We start from the raw sequence: 26,255 nt of genomic DNA on the forward strand, positions 1-26,255 counted from the left end.
AAAGAGCAAGGTTGTGCTGCTGGGATAATAGGCTGTTTACGGCTTTTTTGATTCATTCTGTTTGCTTTCAAGGTATTACCAATCAATCACATATTAAGATTCGCTTTTTGTTGTTTTTTGGCTTTACTTTTCAAATCAGTAATAATCGTTTCCATTTGTTTTTAATAATTGTTTATTAACTGAACTAATATAGATGTTTGTTACCCTTTTTGATTGAATCAGATTTGAATCTTGTTTAATGACTCGGTCTGTATTAATTAAATTAGCTAATCTAAAACCCCCTTTCTTGCTGCTTCCTTACAACTAATCCTCCATGAGCCAAACTGTTCTTTATCTCTGATGTAAAAATGTGTTGATTTTAACAAGTTTTCTAAATGTAAATAGGTCTCTGTGTGAGTCGGTCTGTCTGTGTGAGTCGGTCTGTCTGTGTGAGTCGGTCGGTCTGTCTGTGTGAGTCGGTCTGTCTGTGTGAGTGTTTACAATATTACAGGACTTTTGAGTAATTCTAATGAGTTTGGGAGCTCATAGTCCTCTAAAGGCTGGCGTGTTCTCCCCCCTCGTCCCCTCCCCTCTCTCTCCCCCCTCGTCCCCTCTCTCTCCCCCCTCGTCCCCTCTCTCTCCCCCCTCGTCCCCTCTCTCTCCCCCCTCGTCCTCTCTCTCTCTCTCCCCCCTCGTCCTCTCTCTCTCCCCCCTCGTCCCCTCTCTCTCCCCCCTCGTCCCCTCTCTCTCCCCCTCGTCCTCTCTCTCTCCCCCCTCGTCCTCTGTCTCTCCCCCCCTCGTCCCTTCTCTCTCCCCCCTCGTCCCCCTCTCTCCCCCCTCGTCCCCTCTCTCTCCCCCTCGTCCTCTGTCTCTCCCCCCTTGTCCTCTGTCTCTCCCCCCTCGTCCCCCTCTCTCCCCCTCGTCCCCCCTCTCTCCCCCCTCGTCCCCCCTCTCTCCCCCCTCGTCCCCTCTCTCTCCCCCCTCGTCCTCTCTCTCTCCCCCCTCGTCCTCTCTCTCTCCCCCCTCGTCCTCTCTCTCTCCCCCCTCGTCCTCTCTCTCTCCCCCCCTCGTCCCTTCTCTCTCCCCCCTCGTCCCCCTCTCTCCCCCCTCGTCCCCCCTCTCTCCCCCCTCGTCCCCTCTCTCTCCCCCTCGTCCTCTGTCTCTCCCCCCTCGTCCTCTGTCTCTCCCCCCTCGTCCCCCTCTCTCCCCCTCGTCCCCCCTCTCTCCCCCCTCGTCCCCTCTCTCTCCCCCCTCGTCCCCTCTCTCTCCCCCCTCGTCCCCTCTCTCTCCCCCCTCGTCCCCTCTCTCTCCCCCCTCGTCCCCTCTCTCTCCCCCCTCGTCCTCTCTCTCCCCCCTCGTCCCTTCTCTCTCCCCCCTCGTCCCTTCTCTCTCCCCCCTCGTCCCCCTCTCTCCCCCCTCGTCCCCCCTCTCTCCCCCCTCTCTCCCCCCTCGTCCCCCCTCTCTCTCCCCCTCGTCCCTTCTCTCTTTCCCCCCTTGTCCCCCCTCTCTCTCCCCCTCGTCCCCTCTCTCTCCCCCTCGTCCCTTCTCTCTTTCCCCCCTTGTCCCCCCTCTCTCTCCCCCTCGTCCACTCTCTCTTTCCCCCCTCGTCCCCTCTCTCTCTCCCCCCTCGTCCACTCTCTCTTCCCCCCCTCGTCCCCTCTCTCTCTCTCCCCCCTCGTCCATCTCTCTCTCCCCCCTCGTCCATCTCTCTCCCCCCTCGTCCATCTCTCTCTCTCCCCCCTCGTCCATCTCTCTCTCTCCCCCCTCGTCCATCTCTCTCTCTCCCCCCTCGTCCATCTCTCTCTCTCCCCCCTCGTCCCCTCTCTCTCTCCCCCCTCGTCCCCTCTCTCTCCCCCCTCCTTGCCTCTTCGTCCTCCCCACCCCTCCAGGTAACGTGCCCTCCCCCAATGCTCCTCTGAAGCGTGTCCTGGCCTATACAGGCTGTTTCAGCCGCGTGGGCACCATCAAGGACATCCACCTGTACCTGTCTCAGAGGCTCCGCATCAAAGACGAGGACATGAGGCTGTGGCTCTACAACGGCGAGGTGTGTATTCTTGAGAAACTATCGCATGTCGACAACTACATTATAAGTGATATTACGGTGACATGAGAAAATATAAACTTGCAGATGTTGACCTCTCCTCATCCACACCTCCCTCCAGAACTATCTGACCCTGTTCTCCTCCCCCCAGAACCACCTGACCCTGTTCTCCTCCCCCCCAGAACTATCTGACCTTGTTCTCCTCCCTCCAGAACTATCTGACCCTGTTCTCCTCCTCCAGAACTATCTGACCCTGTTCTCCTCCTCCAGAACTATCTGACCCTGTTCTCCTCCCCCCAGAACCACCTGACCCTGTTCTCCCCCCCCCCCAGAACTATTTGACCCTGTTCTCCTCCCCCCAGAACCACCTGACCCTGTTCTCCTCCCCCAGAACCACCTGACCCTGTTCTCCTCCCCCCAGAACCACCTGACCCTGTTCTCCTCCCCCCAGAACCATCTGACCCTGTTCTCCTCCCCCAGAACCATCTGACCCTGTTCTCCTCCCCCAGAACCACCTGACCTTGTTCTCCTCCCTCCAGAACTATCTGACCCTGTTCTCCTCCCCCCCAGAACTATCTGACCTTGTTCTCCTCCCTCCAGAACTATCTGACCCTGTTCTCCTCCCCCCAAGAACTATCTGACCCTGTTCTCCTCCCCCCAGAACCACCTGACCCTGTTCTCCTCCCCCCAGAACCACCTGACCCTGTTCTCCTCCCCCCAGAACCACCTGACCCTGTTCTCCTCCCCCCAGAACCACCTGCCCCTGTTCTCCTCCCCCCAGAACCATCTGACCCTGTTCTCCTCCCCCACCAGAACTATCTGACCCTGTTGGATGATGAGGACCACACTCTGGAGGGCCTGAAGATCCAGGACGAGCAACACTTAGTTATCGAGGGTACGTTCAAAAAGACACTTAGTAATCGAGGGTACGTTCAGAAAGATACTTAGTTATCGAGGGTACGTTCAAAAAGACACTTAGTTATCGAGGGTACGTTCAGAGAGATACTTAGTTATCGAGGGTACGTTCAAAAAGACACTTAGTTATCGAGGGTACGTTCAAAAAGACACTTAGTTATCGAGGGTACGTTCAAAAATACACTTAGTTATTGAGGGTACGTTCAAAAATACACTTAGTTATCGAGGGTACGTTCAGAAAGACACTTAGTAATCGAGGGTACGTTCAGAAAGATACTTAGTTATCGAGGGTACGTTCAAAAAGACACTTAGTTATCGAGGGTACGTTCAGAAAGACACTTAGTTATCGAGGGTACGTTCAGAAAGACACTTAGTTATCGAGGGTACGTTCAGAAAGACACTTAGTTATCGAGGGTACGTTCAAAAAGACACTTAGTTATCGAGGGTACGTTCAGAAAGACACTTAGTTATCGAGGGTACGTTCAGAAAGACACTTAGTTATCGAGGGTACGTTCAGAAAGACACTTAGTTATCGAGGGTACGTTCAGAAAGACACTTAGTTATCAAGGATACGTTCAGAAAGACACTTATCAAGGGTACGTTCAAAAATATTTTTCAGCGCTATAATTAATTATAACTTCATCTGACTGCTGAGTTTGCTGAGTCTGTTGAAATTTTAAAAAACCCTGACTGCAAACTTAAAGACAAGGTAGCAGGTCTTTGTACTGTAAGTCATTGATGTATAAAACCTTCATCTTGTGTTTTTAGTTCGGAACAAAGACATGAGCTGGCCAGAAGAGATGTCCTTCATCGCTAACAGCAGTAAAATGGACCAACATAAAGGTACCGCAGGACGGTGTCACTGACATCATCATCCAACTTTACATTTACAAGCCCCTTCTATCGGTACGTACATTTCCAATGCAATTATCAAGAGCTTTCACTTTCATTATTTAGGATGATAGATTCACGTCTCTACCCTCCCTCCCCTTCTCCCCTAAAACCTTTCAAACATACAGTACCAATCAAAAGTTTGGACACCTACTCATTCCAGGGTTTGTCTTTATTTTGACTATTTTCTACATTGTAAAAATCAAAACTATGAAATAACACATATGGAATCATGTAGTAAACAAAAAAGTGTTAAGCAAATCAAAATATATTTTATATTTGAGATTCTTCAAAATAGCCACTCTTTGCCTTGATGACAGCTTTGCACACTCTTGGCATTCTCTCAACCAGCTTCACCTGGAATGCTTTTCCAACAGTCTTGAAGGAGTTCCCACATATGCTGAGCACTTGTTGGCTGCTTTTCCTTCACTCTGCGGTCCAACTCATCCCAAACCATCTCAATTGGGTTGAGGTCGGGTCAAAATAGAATAGTCAAAATAAAGAAAAACCCTGGAATGAGTAGGTGTGTCCAAACTTTTGACTGGTGCTGTATACGTAAATATGTAGCCTAATACTGTACATGTCTATCCCCCCCCAGTTCCTACGGAGAAGGGTGCCACGGGCCTCAGTAACCTAGGCAACACATGCTTTATGAACTCTAGTATCCAGTGTGTGAGCAACACCACGCCCCTCACTGATTACTTCATCTCAGGGAGACACCTTTATGAACTCAACAGGTAGCTGGAAGTGGTGTGTGTGTGTGTGTGTGTGTGTGTGTTTGTGAGCATTCATGCATGTGTTGTGAAAAGGTTAACATTACTGACTTGTGTTGTGTGTCCAGAACCAACCCCATCGGGATGCGAGGTCACATGGCTAAATGCTATGGAGACCTGCTGATGGAGCTGTGGAGTGGAACACAGAAGAACGTTGCTCCTCTCAAACTCAGGGTGGGTTAATAAATCCTTCACTGGACCTAAAAAAAAATGGCATGGATCGTCACAACAGTGGATGTGATCTCCTTACTCCCTGTAGTGGACAATAGCTTGTACTATGGCCTTAATAACTCCGTATGTGATATGAATGACTAATATTCTCGTTCAGTGTTTTCTAAAAGCGCCGTCCGTCGGCTAAATAGCCGATAACAATCTTGTCAGCCGGCTACTTTTTCCACTTCATTAATTAACTAGGCTTCTTTTAATTTAAAAGTTTAAATTTGCTAGTCAGAAAAGTCTGTATAGCCTTCTCCCACTAGAATGAACGATATGCATCTTCTAGTGATCTCACGATGGTATAGAGGGAAACTGCTGCTTTGTCACTCTCTGTCCCACCTCTCGGTACCTGTGTTATTTTTGTGCGCTCTGGTTGGCTGCAGTCAAATTTATTTTCATGATCATATAGGCCCAGACCGAGACGATATCCAAAACAACTAGCAATACACTGAATTCATACATTTTCAGCTATTTTAATTGTAAAGTCATGTCTTTCTACTAAATACCACAACAAATTTGACCAATCTAGGAGGTAAAATCGTTAAAAGTATTCAATAATTTAGCTGTGTATATCAGATGGAAACAAGGCAATAGAATGTACGTAAAAATGTATGCACACATGACTGTAAGTCGCTTTGGATAAAAGTGTCTGCTAAATGGCTTATTATTATTATTATTATTATTATTACTACCAGAGACCACCAAAATAGAGCTTGTTCTAAAAAAGAATCCCCGTGGGCATGCCCCTCCGACCCACCCCAGTCCGGAACTCCCTGGCTGGCTACATGTTCTATATGGCTGGCTACATGTTCTATATGGCTGGCTACATGTTCTATATGGCTGGCTACATGTTCTATATGGCTGGCTACGTGTTCTATATGGCTGGCTACGTGTTCTATTTGGCTGGCTACGTGTTCTATTTGGCTGGCTACGTGTTCTATTCGGCTGGCTACGTGTTCTATTCGGCTGGCTACGTGTTCTATTCGGCTGGCTACGTGTTCTATTCGGCTGGCTACGTGTTCTATTCGGCTGGCTACGTGTTCTATTCGGCTGGCTACGTGTTCTATTCGGCTGGCTACGTGTTCTATTTGGCTGGCTACGTGTTCTATTTGGCTGGCTACGTGTTCTATTTGGCTGGCTACGTGTTCTATTTGGCTGGCTACGTGTTCTATTTGGCTGGCTACATGTTCTATATGGCTGGCTACGTGTTCTATATGGCTGGCTACGTGTTCTATATGGCTGGCTACGTGTTCTATTTGGCTGGCTACGTGTTCTATTCGGCTGGCTACGTGTTCTATTCGGCTGGCTACGTGTTCTATTTGGCTGGCTACGTGTTCTATTTGGCTGGCTACGTGTTCTATTTGGCTGGCTACGTGTTCTATTTGGCTGGCTACGTGTTCTATATGGCTGGCTACATGTTCTATATGGCTGGCTACATGTTCTATATGGCTGGCTACATGTTCTATATGGCTGGCTACATGTTCTATATGGCTGGCTACATGTTCTATATGGCTGGCTACATGTTCTATATGGCTGGCTACATGTTCTATATGGCTGGCTACTCCATGTCCTTAACGGAAGACACTGCTCATTCTCCCCTCTGTAGTGGACGATAGTAAAGCAAGAAACTAGATGTCTGTGAAACTGTTACCTTACTAATTTAGTTTCCATTCTCCCCCCTGTACTGGACGACAGTTTGTACTATGGTCTTAATGACTCCATATGGCTACGTTTACACAGGCAGCCCAATTCTGATATTTTTTTCACTAATTTGTCTTTTGACCATTCGGATCAGCTCTGAAGAAGATCTGATGTGATTGGTCAAAACACAAATGAGTGGAAAAAAGATCAGAATTGGTCTGCTTGTGTAAACGCAGCCATTATGATATGAATGAATGGACTAATATGTGGTAGTCTGTCTACCGCCCTGTGTAGTGGACAATAGCGAAGTACGCCCCACGGTTCAACGGCTTCCAGCAGCAGGACAGTCAGGAGCTTCTGGCGTTCTTATTGGACGGGCTCCATGAGGACCTGAACAGGGTGCATGAGAAACCCTACGTAGAGCTGAAGGACAGCAACGGACGACCCGACTGGGAGGTCGCCTTAGAGGTCAGAGTTCAATCAATAAACCAATCAAACGCACAAATACACGCACAACTACACACACACACACGCACAATCAACCAACACACACACGTTCAATCAATCAATTAATCAATCTTTATTTTCCCAGAGAGAATTTTGCACTGTTAATAAAATCGATAAACACAAACAGTAAAAAACTAGACTGTATAGTACATCACTACATCATCATAGTCCTTTGGAGCATCTTCTGGCAGCCATCTTAGGTGACTAGAGACGAGGAGAGAGTCCATCTTAGGTGGCTAGAGACCAGGAGAGAGGAGAGAGTCCATCTTAGGTGACTAGAGACCAGGAGAGAGGAGAGAGTCCATCTTAGGTGACTAGAGACGAGGAGAGAGTCCATCTTAGGTGACTAGAGACGAGGAGAGAGTCCATCTTAGGTGGCTAGAGACCAGGAGAGAGGAGAGAGTCCATCTTAGGTGACTAGAGACGAGGAGAGAGTCCATCTTAGGTGGCTAGAGACGAGGAGAGAGTCCATCTTAGGTGGCTAGAGACGAGGAGAGAGTCCATCTTAGGTGGCTAGAGACGAGGAGAGAGTCCATCTTAGGTGACTAGAGACGAGGAGAGAGTCCATCTTAGGTGGCTAGAGACCAGGAGAGAGGAGAGAGTCCATCTTAGGTGACTAGAGACCAAGAGAGAGGAGAGAGTCCATCTTAGGTGGCTAGAGACGAGGAGAGAGGAGGAGTCCATCTTAGGTGACTAGAGACCAGGAGAGAGGAGAGAGTCCATCTTAGGTGGCTAGAGACCAGGAGAGAGGAGAGAGTCCATCTTAGGTGGCTAGAGACGAGGAGAGAGGAGGAGTCCATCTTAGGTGACTAGAGACAAGGAGAGAGTCCATCTTAGGTGGCTAGAGACGAGGAGAGAGTCCATCTTAGGTGGCTAGAGACGAGGAGAGAGGAGAGAGTCCATCTTAGGTGACTAGAGACCAGGAGAGAGGAGAGAGTCCATCTTAGGTGACTAGAGACCAGGAGAGAGGAGAGAGTCCATCTTAGGTGACTAGAGACGAGGAGAGAGGAGGAGTCCATCTTAGGTGACTAGAGACAAGGAGAGAGGAGAGAGTCCATCTTAGGTGACTAGAGACAAGGAGAGAGGAGAGAGTCCATCTTAGGTGACTAGAGACCAGGAGAGAGGAGAGAGTCCATCTTAGGTGACTAGAGACCAGGAGAGAGGAGAGAGTCCATCTTGGGTGACTAGAGACCAGGAGAGAGGAGAGAGTCCATCTTAGGTGGCTAGAGACGAGGAGAGAGGAGAGAGTCCATCTTAGGTGACTAGAGACGAGGAGAGAGGAGAGAGTCCATCTTAGGTGACTAGAGACGAGGAGAGAGTCCATCTTAGGTGACTAGAGACGAGGAGAGAGTCCATCTTAGGTGGCTAGAGACGAGGAGAGAGTCCATCTTAGGTGGCTAGAGACGAGGAGAGAGTCCATCTTAGGTGACTAGAGACGAGGAGAGAGTCCATCTTAGGTGGCTAGAGACCAGGAGAGAGGAGAGAGTCCATCTTAGGTGACTAGAGACCAAGAGAGAGGAGGAGTCCATCTTAGGTGACTAGAGACGAGGAGAGAGGAGAGAGTCCATCTTAGGTGGCTAGAGACAAGGAGAGAGGAGAGAGTCCATCTTAGGTGACTAGAGACCAGGAGAGAGGAGAGAGTCCATCTTAGGTGACTAGAGACCAAGAGAGAGGAGAGAGTCCATCTTAGGTGGCTAGAGACGAGGAGAGAGTCCATCTTAGGTGGCTAGAGACCAGGAGAGAGTCCATCTTAGGTGACTAGAGACCAGGAGAGAGGAGAGAGTCCATCTTAGGTGGCTAGAGACCAGGAGAGAGTCCATCTTAGGTGGCTAGAGACGAGGAGAGAGTCCATCTTAGGTGGCTAGAGACCAGGAGAGAGTCCATCTTAGGTGACTAGAGACGAGGAGAGAGGAGAGAGTCCATCTTAGGTGGCTAGAGACCAGGAGAGAGGAGAGAGTCCATCTTAGGTGGCTAGAGACCAGGAGAGAGGAGAGAGTCCATCTTAGGTGACTAGAGACGAGGAGAGAGGAGAGAGTCCATCTTAGGTGACTAGAGACCAGGAGAGAGGAGAGAGTCCATCTTAGGTGACTAGAGACCAGGAGAGAGTCCATCTTAGGTGACTAGAGACGAGGAGAGAGTCCATCTTAGGTGGCTAGAGACGAGGAGAGAGTCCATCTTAGGTGACTAGAGACCAGGAGAGAGGAGAGAGTCCATCTTAGGTGACTAGAGACGAGGAGAGAGTCCATCTTAGGTGACTAGAGACCAGGAGAGAGGAGAGAGTCCATCTTAGGTGACTAGAGACCAAGAGAGAGGAGAGAGTCCATCTTAGGTGGCTAGAGACGAGGAGAGAGTCCATCTTAGGTGGCTAGAGACCAGGAGAGAGGAGAGAGTCCATCTTAGGTGGCTAGAGACGAGGAGAGAGTCCATCTTAGGTGGCTAGAGACCAGGAGAGAGGAGAGAGTCCATCTTAGGTGGCTAGAGACCAGGAGAGAGGAGAGAGTCCATCTTGGGTGGCTAGAGACCAGGAGAGAGGAGAGAGTCCATCTTAGGTGGCTAGAGACGAGGAGAGAGTCCATCTTTTTATTTATTTTTATTTTATTTAACCTTTATTTAACCAGGTAAGCCAGTTGAGAACAAGTTCTCATTCACAACTGCGACCTGGCCAAGATAAAGCAAAGCAGTGTGATAAAAACAACAACACAGAGTTACATATGGGGTAAAACATAAAGTCAAAAATACAACAGAAATATATATACAGTGTGTGCAAATGTAGCAAGTTATGGAGGTAAGGCAATAAATAGGCTATAGTGCAAAATAATTACAATTAGTATTAACACTGGAATGATAGATGTGCAAGAGATGATGTGCAAATAGAGATACTGGGGTGCAAATGAGCAAAATAAATAACAATATGGGGATGAGGTAGTTGGGTGGGCTAATTTCAGATGGGCTGTGTACAGGTGCAGTGATCGGTAAGGTGCTCTGACAACTGATGCTTAAAGTTAGTGAGGGAGATAAGAGTCTCCAGCTTCAGAGATTTTTGCAGTTCGTTCCAGTCATTGGCAGCAGAGAACTGGAAGGAATGGCGGCCAAAGGAGGTGTTGGCTTTGGGGATGACCAGTGAGATATACCTGCTGGAGTGCATACTACGGGTGGGTGTTGCTATGGTGACCAATGAGCTAAGATAAGGCAGGGATTTGCCTAGCAGTGATTTATAGGTGACTAGAGACGAGGAGAGAGGAGAGAGTCCATCTTAGGTGACTAGAGACAAGGAGAGAGGAGAGAGTCCATCTTAGGTGACTAGAGACCAGGAGAGAGGAGAGAGTCCATCTTAGGTGACTAGAGACGAGGAGAGAGGAGAGAGTCCATCTTAGGTGGCTAGAGACCAGGAGAGAGGAGAGAGTCCATCTTAGGTGACTAGAGACGAGGAGAGAGTCCATCTTAGGTGGCTAGAGACCAGGAGAGAGGAGAGAGTCCATCTTAGGTGACTAGAGACCAGGAGAGAGGAGAGAGTCCATCTTAGGTGGCTAGAGACCAGGAGAGAGGAGAGAGTCCATCTTAGGTGGCTAGAGACCAGGAGAGAGTCCATCTTGGGTGACTAGAGACCAGGAGAGAGTCCATCTTGGGTGACTAGAGACCAGGAGAGAGGAGAGAGTCCATCTTAGGTGGCTAGAGACCAGGAGAGAGGAGAGAGTCCATCTTAGGTGACTAGAGACGAGGAGAGAGGAGAGAGTCCATCTTAGGTGACTAGAGACCAGGAGAGAGGAGAGAGTCCATCTTAGGTGGCTAGAGACCAGGAGAGAGGAGAGAGTCCATCTTAGGTGACTAGAGACGAGGAGAGAGGAGAGAGTCCATCTTAGGTGGCTAGAGACCAGGAGAGAGGAGAGAGTCCATCTTGGGTGACTAGAGACCAGGAGAGAGTCCATCTTGGGTGACTAGAGACCAGGAGAGAGGAGAGAGTCCATCTTAGGTGACTAGAGACGAGGAGAGAGGAGAGAGTCCATCTTAGGTGACTAGAGACCAGGAGAGAGTCCATCTTAGGTGACTAGAGACCAGGAGAGAGTCCATCTTAGGTGACTAGAGACCAGGAGAGAGGAGAGAGTCCATCTTAGGTGACTATAGACCAGGAGAGAGGAGAGAGTCCATCTTAGGTGACTAGAGACGAGGAGAGAGGAGAGAGTCCATCTTAGGTGGCTAGAGACCAGGAGAGAGGAGAGAGTCCATCTTAGGTGACTAGAGACGAGGAGAGAGGAGAGAGTCCATCTTAGGTGGCTAGAGACCAGGAGAGAGTCCATCTTAGGTGGCTAGAGACCAGGAGAGAGGAGAGAGTCCATCTTAGGTGACTAGAGACGAGGAGAGAGGAGAGAGTCCATCTTAGGTGACTAGAGACCAGGAGAGAGTCCATCTTAGGTGACTAGAGACGAGGAGAGAGGAGAGAGTCCATCTTAGGTGACTAGAGACGAGGAGAGAGGAGAGAGTCCATCTTAGGTGACTAGAGACGAGGAGAGAGGAGAGAGTCCATCTTAGGTGACTAGAGACCAGGAGAGAGGAGAGAGTCCATCTTAGGTGACTAGAGACGAGGAGAGAGGAGAGAGTCCATCTTAGGTGACTAGAGACCAGGAGAGAGTCCATCTTAGGTGACTAGAGACGAGGAGAGAGTCCATCTTAGGTGGCTAGAGACGAGGAGAGAGTCCATCTTAGGTGACTAGAGACCAGGAGAGAGTCCATCTTAGGTGACTAGAGACCAGGAGAGAGGAGAGAGTCCATCTTAGGTGACTAGAGACGAGGAGAGAGTCCATCTTAGGTGACTAGAGACCAGGAGAGAGGAGAGAGTCCATCTTAGGTGACTAGAGACGAGGAGAGAGGAGAGAGTCCATCTTAGGTGACTAGAGACCAGGAGAGAGTCCATCTTAGGTGACTAGAGACGAGGAGAGAGTCCATCTTAGGTGGCTAGAGACGAGGAGAGAGTCCATCTTAGGTGGCTAGAGACCAGGAGAGAGGAGAGAGTCCATCTTAGGTGACTAGAGACCAGGAGAGAGGAGAGAGTCCATCTTAGGTGACTAGAGACCAGGAGAGAGGAGAGAGTCCATCTTAGGTGACTAGAGACCAGGAGAGAGGAGAGAGTCCATCTTAGGTGGCTAGAGACAAGGAGAGAGTCCATCTTGGGTGACTAGAGACCAGGAGAGAGTCCATCTTAGGTGACTAGAGACGAGGAGAGAGGAGAGAGTCCATCTTAGGTGACTAGAGACAAGGAGAGAGGAGAGAGTCCATCTTAGGTGACTAGAGACAAGGAGAGAGGAGAGAGTCCATCTTAGGTGACTAGAGACAAGGAGAGAGGAGAGAGTCCATCTTAGGTGGCTAGAGACAAGGAGAGAGGAGAGAGTCCATCTTAGGTGACTAGAGACAAGGAGAGAGGAGAGAGTCCATCTTAGGTGGCTAGAGACAAGGAGAGAGGAGAGAGTCCATCTTAGGTGGCTAGAGACGAGGAGAGAGGAGAGAGTCCATCTTAGGTGACTAGAGACAAGGAGAGAGGAGAGAGTCCATCTTAGGTGGCTAGAGACGAGGAGAGAGGAGAGAGTCCATCTTAGGTGACTAGAGACCAGGAGAGAGTCCATCTTAGGTGGCTAGAGACCAGGAGAGAGGAGAGAGTCCATCTTAGGTGGCTAGAGACCAGGAGAGAGGAGAGAGTCCATCTTAGGTGACTAGAGACGAGGAGAGAGGAGAGAGTCCATTTTAGGTGACTAGAGACAAGGAGAGAGGAGAGAGTCCATCTTAGGTGGCTAGAGACGAGGAGAGAGGAGAGAGTCCATCTTAGGTGACTAGAGACAAGGAGAGAGGAGAGAGTCCATCTTAGGTGGCTAGAGACGAGGAGAGAGGAGAGAGTCCATCTTAGGTGACTAGAGACCAGGAGAGAGTCCATCTTAGGTGACTAGAGACCAGGAGAGAGGAGAGAGTCCATCTTAGGTGACTATAGACCAGGAGAGAGGAGAGAGTCCATCTTAGGTGACTAGAGACGAGGAGAGAGGAGAGAGTCCATCTTAGGTGGCTATAGACCAGGAGAGAGGAGAGAGTCCATCTTAGGTGACTAGAGACCAGGAGAGAGTCCATCTTGGGTGACTAGAGACCAGGAGAGAGTCCATCTTGGGTGACTAGAGACCAGGAGAGAGGAGAGAGTCCATCTTAGGTGGCTAGAGACCAGGAGAGAGGAGAGAGTCCATCTTAGGTGACTAGAGACGAGGAGAGAGGAGAGAGTCCATCTTAGGTGGCTAGAGACCAGGAGAGAGGAGAGAGTCCATCTTAGGTGACTAGAGACGAGGAGAGAGGAGAGAGTCCATCTTAGGTGACTAGAGACCAGGAGAGAGGAGAGAGTCCATCTTAGGTGGCTAGAGACCAGGAGAGAGGAGAGAGTCCATCTTAGGTGGCTAGAGACCAGGAGAGAGTCCATCTTGGGTGACTAGAGACCAGGAGAGAGTCCATCTTGGGTGACTAGAGACCAGGAGAGAGGAGAGAGTCCATCTTAGGTGGCTAGAGACCAGGAGAGAGGAGAGAGTCCATCTTAGGTGACTAGAGACGAGGAGAGAGGAGAGAGTCCATCTTAGGTGACTAGAGACCAGGAGAGAGGAGAGAGTCCATCTTAGGTGGCTAGAGACCAGGAGAGAGGAGAGAGTCCATCTTAGGTGACTAGAGACGAGGAGAGAGGAGAGAGTCCATCTTAGGTGGCTAGAGACCAGGAGAGAGGAGAGAGTCCATCTTGGGTGACTAGAGACCAGGAGAGAGTCCATCTTGGGTGACTAGAGACCAGGAGAGAGGAGAGAGTCCATCTTAGGTGACTAGAGACGAGGAGAGAGGAGAGAGTCCATCTTAGGTGACTAGAGACCAGGAGAGAGTCCATCTTAGGTGACTAGAGACCAGGAGAGAGTCCATCTTAGGTGACTAGAGACCAGGAGAGAGGAGAGAGTCCATCTTAGGTGACTATAGACCAGGAGAGAGGAGAGAGTCCATCTTAGGTGACTAGAGACGAGGAGAGAGGAGAGAGTCCATCTTAGGTGGCTATAGACCAGGAGAGAGGAGAGAGTCCATCTTAGGTGACTAGAGACCAGGAGAGAGTCCATCTTGGGTGACTAGAGACCAGGAGAGAGTCCATCTTGGGTGACTAGAGACCAGGAGAGAGGAGAGAGTCCATCTTAGGTGACTATAGACCAGGAGAGAGGAGAGAGTCCATCTTAGGTGGCTAGAGACCAGGAGAGAGGAGAGAGTCCATCTTGGGTGACTAGAGACGAGGAGAGAGGAGAGAGTCCATCTTAGGTGACTAGAGACCAGGAGAGAGGAGAGAGTCCATCTTAGGTGGCTAGAGACCAGGAGAGAGGAGAGAGTCCATCTTGGGTGACTAGAGACCAGGAGAGAGTCCATCTTGGGTGACTAGAGACCAGGAGAGAGGAGAGAGTCCATCTTAGGTGACTAGAGACCAGGAGAGAGGAGAGAGTCCATCTTAGGTGGCTAGAGACCAGGAGAGAGGAGAGAGTCCATCTTGGGTGACTAGAGACCAGGAGAGAGTCCATCTTGGGTGACTAGAGACCAGGAGAGAGGAGAGAGTCCATCTTAGGTGACTAGAGACGAGGAGAGAGGAGAGAGTCCATCTTAGGTGACTAGAGACGAGGAGAGAGGAGAGAGTCCATCTTAGGTGACTAGAGACCAGGAGAGAGGAGAGAGTCCATCTTAGGTGACTAGAGACGAGGAGAGAGGAGAGAGTCCATCTTAGGTGGCTAGAGACCAGGAGAGAGGAGAGAGTCCATCTTGGGTGACTAGAGACCAGGAGAGAGTCCATCTTGGGTGACTAGAGACCAGGAGAGAGGAGAGAGTCCATCTTAGGTGGCTAGAGACGAGGAGAGAGGAGAGAGTCCATCTTAGGTGGCTAGAGACCAGGAGAGGGGAGCGAGTCCATCTTAGGTGGCTAGAGACGAGGAGAGAGGAGAGAGTCCATCTTAGGTGACTAGAGACAAGGAGAGAGGAGCGAGTCAATGAATGTCAGCCCATCCACTAAGCACTTCTTAAGAAGTGGATGACCTGTGAAGTGTGTGTATTGATGTACAGTTAATGGGCAAGTGTGTGTGTGTGTGTGTGTGTGTGTGTGTGTGTGTGTGTGTGTGTGTTTATAGGAGCGATTAGCAGGATTAGTGCTGTGTGTGTGTTTTACGCCCCTCTATGGTTCCATGTGTGTTCCTTGTCAGGCGTGGGAGAACCACCTGCGGAGGAACCGTTCTATCGTGGTGGATCTGTTCCACGGCCAGCTCAAGTCCCAGGTCAAGTGCAAGACGTGTGGCCACATCAGCGCCCGCTTTGACCCCTTCAACTTCCTGTCTTTACCCCTCCCCATGGACAGCTCCATGCACCTGGAGATCACTGGTGAGGACTGGGTCTAAATGCCCTGATGAGGGGGGGGCAGGTCCCTGGAAAGGGGTGGGAGGGTTTGATCTCTATGGACCAGATTGCCGGTTGGTTAGTTGGTTTTGGTTTTAATTGACCTGAACCATTTGCCAGAGGCGAGTTTTTTTTTAATGATTTTTCCTGCGCACTTCCTTACCCTGGAATGGTGCGGGTCCATGATAGAAGGCAAGCGGCAGCCAATGGCCCGTTTCCCCAGACCTCAAAAGCAGCAAATAATATCCTCATAGACAATAATGATCAATATACATATTTCTATTAACTTCCTTGACCCTGTCTGTCTGTCTGTCAGTCATTATGCTGGATGGTTCTACCCCTGTACGGTTCGGCCTGAGGCTCAACATGGATGACAAGTACACCGGTCTGAAGAAACAGCTGGGTGAACTGTGTAGGCTGAAGCCTGACCAGATACTACTGGCAGAGGTCCACACCTCCAACATCAAGGTACACACACACACGCACACACGCACACACACACACACACACACACACACACACACTGATGCACACACACACACACTGATACACACACACACACACACACACACACACACACACACACACACACTGATACACACACACACACACGCACACACACACGCACACACACACACACACACACACTGATACACACACACACACACACACACACACACGCACACACACACACACACACACACTGATACACACACACGCACACACACACACACACTGATGCACACACACACACACACACACACTGATGCATACACACACACACACACACACACACACACACACACACACACACTCACTGATGCATACACACACACTGATGCATACACACACACACACACACACTGATGCATACACACACACACACACACTCACTGATGCATACACACACACTGATGCATACACACACACACACTCACTGATGCATACACACACACTGATGCACACACACACACACACACTGATGCGCACACACACACTGATACACACACACTGATGCACACACACACACACACAATAGTACAATACAGAGAGAAGCAATAGTAGTAATTGTGTGTTGTGTGCTGTAGAACTTCCCTCAGGATAACCAGAAGGTGCGTCTGTCAGTGAACGGCTTCCTGTGTGCGTTTGAGATCCCTGTGCCAGGCTCCCTCACCTCCCTCACCTCTGCAACACAGACAGGTGAGAACCTCCTGCACTAGAGGTTGGCAGAATGTAACATGGTGGTTCTAGAGGTTGGCAGAATGTAACATGGTGGTTCTAGAGGTTGGCAGAATGTAACATGGTGGTTCTAGAGGTTGGCAGAATGTAACATGGTGGTTCTAGAGGTTGGCAGAATGTAATACATGGTGGTTCTAGAGGTTGGCAGAATGTAACATGGTGGTTCTAGAGGTTGGCAGAATGTAACATGGTGGTTCTAGAGGTTGGCAGAATGTAACATGGTGGTTCTAGAGGTTGGCAGAATGTAATACATGGTGGTTCTAGAGGTTGGCAGAATGTAATACATGGTGGTTCTAGAGGTTGGCAGAATGTAATACATGGTGGTTCTAGAGGTTGGCAGAATGTAATACATGGTGGCAGTGGTGGGAATTGTTGGACCCTATTATGGCTGAAGTGACCAGAGCTGCCACCTGCCTTACAGACAGAAACACATTATAACTGGTTGAGAAGCTTTTTGACTGTACCTCTCCTTATGACCATAACCCTACCATACTCCTCACAGTCCCATGAAATACCAACTCACTGTTTCCAGAAGGCTCTCTGACATGTCCATCTGTAACACTAGTTCTCTCTCTCTGACACCTCTCCAGACATCACCCCTGTGCCCATGGCTAATGGGGTGGCGGTGGCAGCTAAAGGGCATCCTGCCGGTAAGCCTGGTCTGATCTCCAACGGCATGCCCAGCACTGTGGTGCCCTGCGGACAGACCACAGAGAGAGGCCTGCTCAATGGAGGGGTGGGGGTGCCCAACGGACACGTGTCCCCCGTCCAGGACAGCCCCTTCATCGGGTACATCATCGCCATGCACAGGAAGATGGTGGGTACCACAGAATCAAATATTTTATAGAATAAATGAATTAGAATATTATATGTACACTCACTGGCCAGTTTATTAGGTACTCCAGAACAGCCTGAATTCTTCGGGGGCATTCTACAAGGTGTCGGAAACGTTTCACAGGGATGTTGGTCCGTGCTGACGCGATGGTGTCACGCAGTTGCTGCAGATTGGACGGCGGTACATTCACGCTGCGAACAGCCCGTTCCATCTCATCCCAAAGATGCTCTATTGGGTTGAGGTCTGGGGACTGCGCAGGCCACTCAAGTAAACAGAACTCGCTGTCATGTTCCAGGTGATGTTTTTCCACTCCTCAGTTGTCCAGTGTTGGTGATCGCGTGCCCACTGGAGCCGCTTCTTCTTGTTTTTAGCTGATAGGAGTTGAACCCGCTGTGGTCGTCCGCTGCAATAGCCCCATCCGTGACGAGGACCGACGAGTTGTGCGTTCCGAGATGCCGTTCTGCACACCACTGTTGCACTGCGCCGTTATTTGCCTGTTTGGTGCAATCTAACAGGCGGGCCACATTCTTGCCATTCTCCCCCGACCTCTCTCATCAACGAGCTGTTTTCGCCCGCAGGACTGCTGCTGACTGAATGTTTTTTGTTTGCGACACCATTCTCGGTAAAACCCTAGACACTGTCGTGCGTGAAAAGCCCAGGAGGGGCGGCCATTTCTGAGATACTGGACCACGATCAGTTGGTCAGGACACTCATTTTCTCCATACTAATGTTCAGTCGAACAGTAACTGAATGCCTCGATGCCTGTCTGCCTGCTTTATATAACAGGCCACGTGACTCACTCTCGGTAGGAGCGTTCCATTTTCGTGAACGGGGGTGGTGAACCTAATAAAATAATATACAGTGCCTTCTGAAAGTATTCACACCCCTTGACTTTTACCACATTTTGTTGTGTTACACCCTCAAAGGTGTCAAAGTGGAATTATGTTTTTCAAAACGTTAACAAATTAATAAAAAAAATGAAAAGCTGAAATGTCTTGGTTATGGCAAGCCTAAATAACTTCAGGAGTAAACATTAGCTTAACAAGTCACATAATAAGTTGCATGGACTCTGTGTGCATTAATAGTGTTTAACGTAATTTTAAAATGACTACCTCATCTCTGTACCCAACACATACAATTATCTGTAAGGTCCCACAGTCAAGCAGTGAATTTCAAACACAGATTCAACCACAAAGAGCAGGCAGGTTTTCCAATGCCTCACAAAGATGATGGGTAAAAAAAAAAAGCAGACATTGAATATCCCTTTGAGCATGGTGAAATTATTAATTACACTTTGGATGGTGTATCAATACACCCAGTCACTACAAAGATACAGACATCCTTCCTAACTTGGTTGTCCTGAATACAAAGTGTTACGTTTGGGGCAAATCCAATACTACACATTACTGAGTACCACTCTCCATCTTTTCAAGCATAGTGCTGGCTGCATCATGTTATGGGTATGCTTGTAATCGTTAAGGACTGGGGAGTTTTTCAGGATAAAAAATCAACTGAATGGAGCTAAGCACAGGCAAAATCCTAGAGGAAAACCTGGTTCAGTCTGCTTTGCACCAGACACTGGGAGATGAATTCAGCTTTCAGCAGGACAATAACCTAAAATACACAAGGCCAAATCTACAGTTTATGCTTACCAAGAAGACAGTGAATGTTCCTGAATGGCCGAGTTACAGTTTGACTTAAATCTACTTGAAAATCTATTGCAAGACCTGAAAATGGTTGTCTAGCAATGATCAACAACCAATTTGACAGAGCTTGAAGAATTTTTAAAATAATTATGGGCAAATGTTGCACAATCCAAGTGTGGAAAGCTCTTAGAGACTTACCCAGAAAGACTCACAGCTGTAATCGCTGCCAAAGGTGCTTCTACAAAGTATTGAGTCAGTGGTGTGAATAATTACATAAATATCTAATTTACATATGTCATTTTCTGTAAATTAGTAAACAATTCTAAAACCATGTTTTAATTTAGTCATTATGGGGTATTGTGTGTAGATTAAAAACAATTTAATACATTTTGAATTCAGGCTGTAACACATCAAAATGTGGAATAAGTAAAGGGGTATGAATACTTTCTGAAGCCTCTTTGTTTGTGTGCGTGTGTGTACACAGTGCATTCGGAAAGTATTCAGACCCCTTCACTTTTTACGTTACAGCCTTATTCTAAAATGGATTACATCGTTTTGTTCCCTCTCATCAATCTACACACAATACCCCATAATGACAAAGCAAAAACAGTTTTTTAGAAATGTTTTCAAATGTATAAACATTTTAAAATCCTGAAATATCACATTTACATAAGTATTCAGACCCTTTACTCAGTACTTTGTTGAAGCACCTTTGGCAGCGATCACAGCCTCGAGTCTTCTTGGGTATGACGCTACAAGTTTGGCACACCTGTATTTGGGGAGTTTCTCCCATTCTTCTCTGCAGATCCTCTCAAGCTCTGTCAGGTTGGATGGGGACCGTCGCTGCACAGCTATTTTCAGGTCTCTCTAGAGATGTTCGATGGGGTTCAAATCCGGGCTCTGGCTGGGCTACTCAAGGACATTCAGAGACTTGTCCCGAAGCCACTCCTGCGTTATCATGGCTGTGTACTTAGGGTTGTTGTCCTCTTGGAAGGTGAACCTTCGCCCCAGTCTGAGGTCCTGAGCGCTCTGGAGCAGGTTTTTTTCAAGGATCTCTCTATACTTTGCTCTAATCAGGATCGAGGGAAATATGAACAGTCTCCCAGTCCCTGCCACTGAAAAACATCCCCACAGCATGATGCTGCCACCACCATGCTTCACCGTAGGGATGGTATTGGCCAGGTGATGAGCGGTACCTGGTTTCCTCCGCTTGGCATTCAGGCCAAAGAGTTCAATCTTGGTTTCATCAGACCAGAGAATCTTGTTTCTCATGGTCTGAGAGTCTTTAGGTGCCTTTCGGCAAACTCCAAGCGGGCTGTCATGTGCCTTTTACTGAGGAGTGGCTTCCGTCTGGCCACTCTACCATAGAGGCCTGATTGGTGGAGTGCTGCAGAGATGGTTATCCTTCTGGAAGGTTCTCCCATCTAAACAGAGGAACTCTAGAGCTCTGTCAGAGTGCCATTGGGTTCTTGGTCACCTCCCTGACCAAGGCCCTTCTCCCCAAATCAAATCAAATTGTATTTGTCACATGCACCGAATACAACAGGTGTAGACCTTACTGTGAAATGCTTACTTACAAGCCCTTAACCAACAATGCAGTTCAAGAAATATAGTTAAATATTTACTAAATAAACTAAAGTAAAAACGTTTTTAAAGCAAAACAATAAAATAACAATAACAAGGCTATATACAGGGGGTACCGGTACCGAGTCAATGTGCGGGGATACAGGTTAGTCAAGGTAATTTGTACATGTAGGTAGGGGTAAAGTGACTATGCAAAGATAATAAACAGCGAGTAGCAGCAGTGTAAAAACAAAGGGGGGGGGGGGGTGATGTAAATAGTCTGGGTGGCCAATTGATTAATTGTTCAGCAGTCTTATGGCTTGGGGGTAGAAGCTGTTAAGGAGCCTTTTGGTCCTAGACTTGGCGCTCTGGTACCGCTTGCCGTGGGGTAGCAGAGAGAACAGTCAATGCCTTGGGTGACTGGAGTCTTTGACAATTTTTAGGGTCTTCCTCTGACACCGCCTGGTATAGAGGTCCTGGATGGCAGGAAGCTTGGCCCCAGTGATGTACTGGGCTGTACGCACTACCCTCTGTAGTGCCTTGTGGTCAGAGGCCGAGCATTTGCCATACCAGGCAGTGATGCAACCGGTCAGGATGCTCTCGATGGTGCAGCTGTATAACTTGTTGAGGATCTGGGGACCCATGCCAAATCTTTTCAGTCTCCTGATGGGGAAAAGGTGTTGTCGTGCCCTCTTCACGACTGTCTTGGTGTTTTTGGACCATGATAGTTCGTTGGTGATGTGAACACCAAGGAACTTGAAACTCTCTACCCACTCCATCACAGCCCTGTCGATGTTAATGGGGGCCTGTTCGACCCGCCTTTTCCTGTAGTCCATGATCAGCTCCTTTATCTTGCTCACATTTAGGGAGACATTGTTGTCCTGGCACCACACTGCCAGATCTCTGACCACCTCCCTATAGGCTGTCTCATCGTTGTCTGTGATTAGTTTGGCCGGGAAGAATCTTGGTGGTTCCAAACTTCTTCCATTTAAGAATGATGGAGGCCACTGTGTTCTTGGGGACCTTCAATTCTGCAGAAATGTTTTGGTAGCCTTGTCCAGATCTGTGCCTCGACACAATCCTGTCTCGGACCTCAACGGTCAATTCCTTCGACCTCATGGATTGTTTTTTGCTCTGACATGCACTGTCAAATGTGGGGCCTTTTATATAGACAGGTGTGTGCCTTTCCAAATAATGTCCAATCAATTGAATTTAACACAGGTGGAAAAAGTCAAGGGGTCTGAATGCTTTTTGAAGGCACTGTGTGTGTATATATACACAGTACCAGTCAAAGGTTTGGACACACCTACTCATTCCAGGGTTTTTCTTTATTTTTACTATTTTCTACATTGTAGAACAATAGTGAAGACATCAAAACTGTGAAATAACACATAGGGAATCATGTAGTAACCATGAAAGTGTTAAACAAATGAAAATGTATTTTATATTTGAGATTCTTCAAAGTAGACACCCTTTGCCTTGATGACAGCTTTGCACACTCTTGGCATTCTCTCAACCAGCTTCATGAGGTCGTCACCTGGAATGCATTTCAATTAACAGGTGTGCCTTGTTAAAAGTTAATTTGTGGAATTTCTTTCCTTCTTCATGTGTTTGAGCCAATCAGTTGTGTTGTGACAAGGTAGGGTTGGTATACAGAAGATAGCCCTATTTGGTAAGAGACCAAGTCCATATTATGGCAAGAACAGCTCAAATAAGCAAAGAGAAACGACAGTCCATCATTACTTTAAGACATGAAGGTCAGTCAATCCGGAAAATGTCAAGAACTTTGAACGTTTATTCAAGTGCAGTCGCAAAAACCATCAAGCGCTATGATGAAACTGGTTCTCTTGAGGAACACACAGGAAAGGAAGACCCAGAGTTACCTCTGCTGCAGAGGATAAGTTCATTAGAGTTTCCAGCCTCCAATATCGGCAATTAACTGCACCTCAGATTGCAGCCCAAATAAATGCTTCACAGAGTTCCAGTCACAGACACATCTCAACATCAACTGTTCAGAGGAGACTGCGTGAATCAGGCCTTCATTGTCGAATTGCTGCAAAGAAACCACTACTAAAGGACTCCAATAAGAAGAAGAGACTTGCTTGGGCCAAGAAACACGAGCAATGGACATTAGACTGGTGGAAATCTGTTTTTTGGTTCCAACCGGCATGTCTTTGTGAGACGCAGAGTAGGTGAACGGATGATCTCCGCATGTGTGATTCCCACCGTGAAGCATGGAGGAGATGGTGTGGGGTTGCTTTGCTGGTGACACCGTCTGTGATTTATTTAGAATTCAAGGTACACTTAACCAGCATGGCTACCACAGCATTCTGCAGCGATACGCCATCCCATCTGGTTTGGGCTTAGTGGGACTATCATTTGTTTTTCAACAGGACAATGACCAAAAACACCTCCAGGCTGCGTAAGGGCTATTTTACCAGGAAGGAGAGTGTTGGAGTGCTGCATCAGATGACCTGGCCTCCACGATCACCCGACCTCAACCAATTTGAGATGGTTTGGGATGAGTTGGACCGCAGAGTGAAGGAAAACAGCCAACAAGTGCTCAGCATATTTGGGAACTCCTTCTAGACTGTTGGAAAAGCATTCCAGGTGACTGCCTCATGAAGCTGGTTGAGAGAATGCCAAGAGTGTGCAAAGCTGCCCTAGTGATATGTCTTTTTAGGAAGGACGTTGTCCAGGCCACTTTTGTCTGTTTTTAGATTATGATGATATTATATCTACAGTCGTGGTCAAAAGTTTTGAGAATGACACAAATATTAAGTCCAGCAAGCGCCAGGACCGTCTCCTAAAGTTGATTCGCCTGCGGGATCGGGGCACCACCAGTGCAGAGCTTGCTCAGGAATGGCAGCAGGCAGGTGTGGGTGCATCTGCACGCACAGTGAGGCAAAGACTTTTGGAGGATGGCCTGGTGTCAAGAAGGGCAGCAAAGAAGCCACTTCTCTCCAGGAAAAACATCAGGAACAGACTGATATTCTGCAAAAGGTACAGGGATTGGACTGCTGAGGACTGGGGTAAAGTCATTTTCTCTGATGAATCCCCTTTCCGATTGTTTGGGGCATCCGGAAAACACCTTGTCCAGAGAAGACAAGGTGAGCGCTACCATCAGTCCTGTGTCATGCCAACAGTAAAGCATCCTGAGACCATTCATGTGTGGGGTTGCTTCTCAGCCAAGGGAGTGGGCTCACTCACAATTTTGCAGAAGAACACAGCCATGAATAAAGAATGGTACCAACACATCCTCCGAGAGCAACTTCTCCCAACCATCCAAGAACAGTTTGGTGACAACCAATGCCTTTTCCAGCATGATGGAGCACCTTGCCATAAGGCAAAAGTGATAAGTAAGTGGCTCGGGGAACAAAACATCGACATTTTGGGTCCATGGCCAGGAAACTCCCCAGACCTTAATCCCATTGAGAACTTGTGGTCGATCCTCAAGAGGCGGGTGGACAAACAAAATCACACAAATTCTGACAAACTCCAAGCATTGATTATGCAAGAATGGGCTGCCATCAGTCAGGATGTGGCCCAGAAGGTAATTGACAGCATGCCAGGGCGGATTGCAGAGGTCTTGAAAAAGAAGGGTCAACACCGCAAATATTGACTCTTTGCATAAACTTAATGTAATTGTCAATAAAAGCCTTTGACACTTATGGAATGCTTGTAATTATACTTCAGTGTTACCATAGTAACATCTGACAAAAATATCTAAAAATACTGAAGCAGCTTCACACTGAAATCTCTAGATGCTGTTTTCCATTGTGCCCTTAGATTCATGACTGGTGATAATTTTTGGGCCTCTCTGTCTGTAAGAAGATGGCAGCATTCCCTTCTGTTTATTTACAAAGCGTGTAGCAAGGGAGTCTCAGTGCGTGGATGTGTTGCAGGGGAGTCTCAGTGCGTGGATGTGTTGCAGGGGAGGCTCAGGCGTGGATGTGTTGCAGGGGGGGTTCAGGCGTGGATGTGTTGCAGGGGAGGCTCAGGCGTGGATGTGTTGCAGGGGGAGTCTCAGGCGTGGATGTGTTGCAGGGGGGGCTCAGGCGTGGATGTGTTGCAGGGGAGGCTCAGGCGTGGATGTGTTGCAGGGGGAGTCTCAGGCGTGGATGTGTTGCAGGGAGGCTCAGGCATGGATGTGTTGCAGGGGGGGTTCAGGCGTGGATGTGTTGCAGGGAGGCTCAGGCGTGGATGTGTTGCAGGGGAGTCTCAGGCGTGGATGTGTTGCAGGGGAGGCTCAGGCGTGGATGTGTTGCAGGGGGGGCTCAGGCGTGGATGTGTTGCAGGGAGGCTCAGGCGTGGATGTGTTGCAGGGGAGGCTCAGGCGTGGATGTGTTGCAGGGGAGGCTCAGGCGTGGATGTGTTGCAGGGGAGGCTCAGGCGTGGATGTGTTGCAGGGGGGGTTCAGGCGTGGATGTGTTGCAGGGGGGGTTCAGGCGTGGATGTGTTGCAGGGGAGGCTCAGGCGTGGATGTGTTGCAGGGAGGCTCAGGCGTGGATGTGTTGCAGGGGAGGCTCAGGCTTGGATGTGTTGCAGGGGGGGCTCAGGCTTGAAAACATTAGTGGGGGTGCACTAAGTGAAGGTTGGGTTTGTTTTTACGATCATTTATTTATCATTTAGTATTTTATTGTGTTTTGTATTGATGTGTGTGTTTTGTATTGATGTGTGTGTTTTGTATTGTGCAGGGCTCATTTGAAAGAGACTTGGGCTCAATATGACACCCTGTTAAAATAAAATCTATAGAAAGAGTAATTAAAAGTTCCTAATAAGGAGAGGATAGTTGCAATGAGGAAATACATTTAGGAACTTGGGCATGAGGCGCTGGGTGAACTTGAGTATTAACTGGTGAATACTTTTAGAGGTCTCTGGCCCCCTTCCTCATGTTTGATCCTGGAGGTTCGTGGTTCTGACTGTTTTCATTCCTGTGTGTCCTCCTGTAGATGCGGACGGAGTTGTATTTCCTGTCCAGTCAGAAGAACCGTGCCAGTCTGTTCGGGATGCCTCTGATCGTTCCCTGTACGGTCCACACCAGTAAGAAGGACCTGTATGATGCTGTCTGGATACAGGTGGCACGTCTGGCCAGCCCTCTGCCCCCGCAGGAGGCCAGCAACCATGCACAGGACTGGTCAGTACCACACACACACACACACACACACACACACATACACACACACACATACACACACACACACACACACACACACACACACACACACACACACACACACACACACACACACACACACACACACACACACACACACACACACACACATACACACATACACACACACACACACACACACAGGGCTAGTCGGCAAGTCTCCCCTTGATTGACTGAACAGGGCTATTCAGGAAGTTTCCAACTGACGGGAAGGTTATCTTGATTTTAAGGTTATTTTTATTGACCGAAGGTGATTATCTTGATTGTAGGTTGTTTAATAATGTTGTGTCTATTATTCCCCCTACTACAGTGATGACAGTATGGGCTACCAGTACCCCTTCACACTGAGAGTGGTAGGGAAGGACGGTACCTCATGTGCCTGGTGTCCCTGGTACAGGTGAGGCCTCCTCCATCA

General features: G+C 48.5%; 1 protein-coding gene across 1 annotated transcript in view; it reads left to right on the top strand.

The window, feature by feature from the left end:
• LOC311101819 (ubiquitin carboxyl-terminal hydrolase 32-like) overlaps positions 1-26,255 on the top strand; it is a 97,864-nt gene that overhangs the window by 52,845 nt on the left and 18,764 nt on the right. Inside the window, exons 17-28 of the mRNA XM_084143022.1 lie at positions 1,869-2,023; positions 2,834-2,915; positions 3,704-3,778; positions 4,425-4,563; positions 4,668-4,773; positions 6,751-6,924; positions 15,192-15,366; positions 15,698-15,849; positions 16,470-16,581; positions 17,211-17,437; positions 25,617-25,801; positions 26,151-26,237. Coding sequence (XP_083999148.1) covers positions 1,869-2,023; positions 2,834-2,915; positions 3,704-3,778; positions 4,425-4,563; positions 4,668-4,773; positions 6,751-6,924; positions 15,192-15,366; positions 15,698-15,849; positions 16,470-16,581; positions 17,211-17,437; positions 25,617-25,801; positions 26,151-26,237 — 1,669 coding nt within the window. The remainder of the gene's footprint in view (positions 1-1,868; positions 2,024-2,833; positions 2,916-3,703; positions 3,779-4,424; positions 4,564-4,667; positions 4,774-6,750; positions 6,925-15,191; positions 15,367-15,697; positions 15,850-16,469; positions 16,582-17,210; positions 17,438-25,616; positions 25,802-26,150; positions 26,238-26,255) is intronic.

Source organism: Coregonus lavaretus, assembly GCF_964263955.1.
Source record: "Coregonus lavaretus genome assembly, chromosome: 26".
NCBI classification, from domain to species: domain Eukaryota; kingdom Metazoa; phylum Chordata; class Actinopteri; order Salmoniformes; family Salmonidae; genus Coregonus; species Coregonus lavaretus.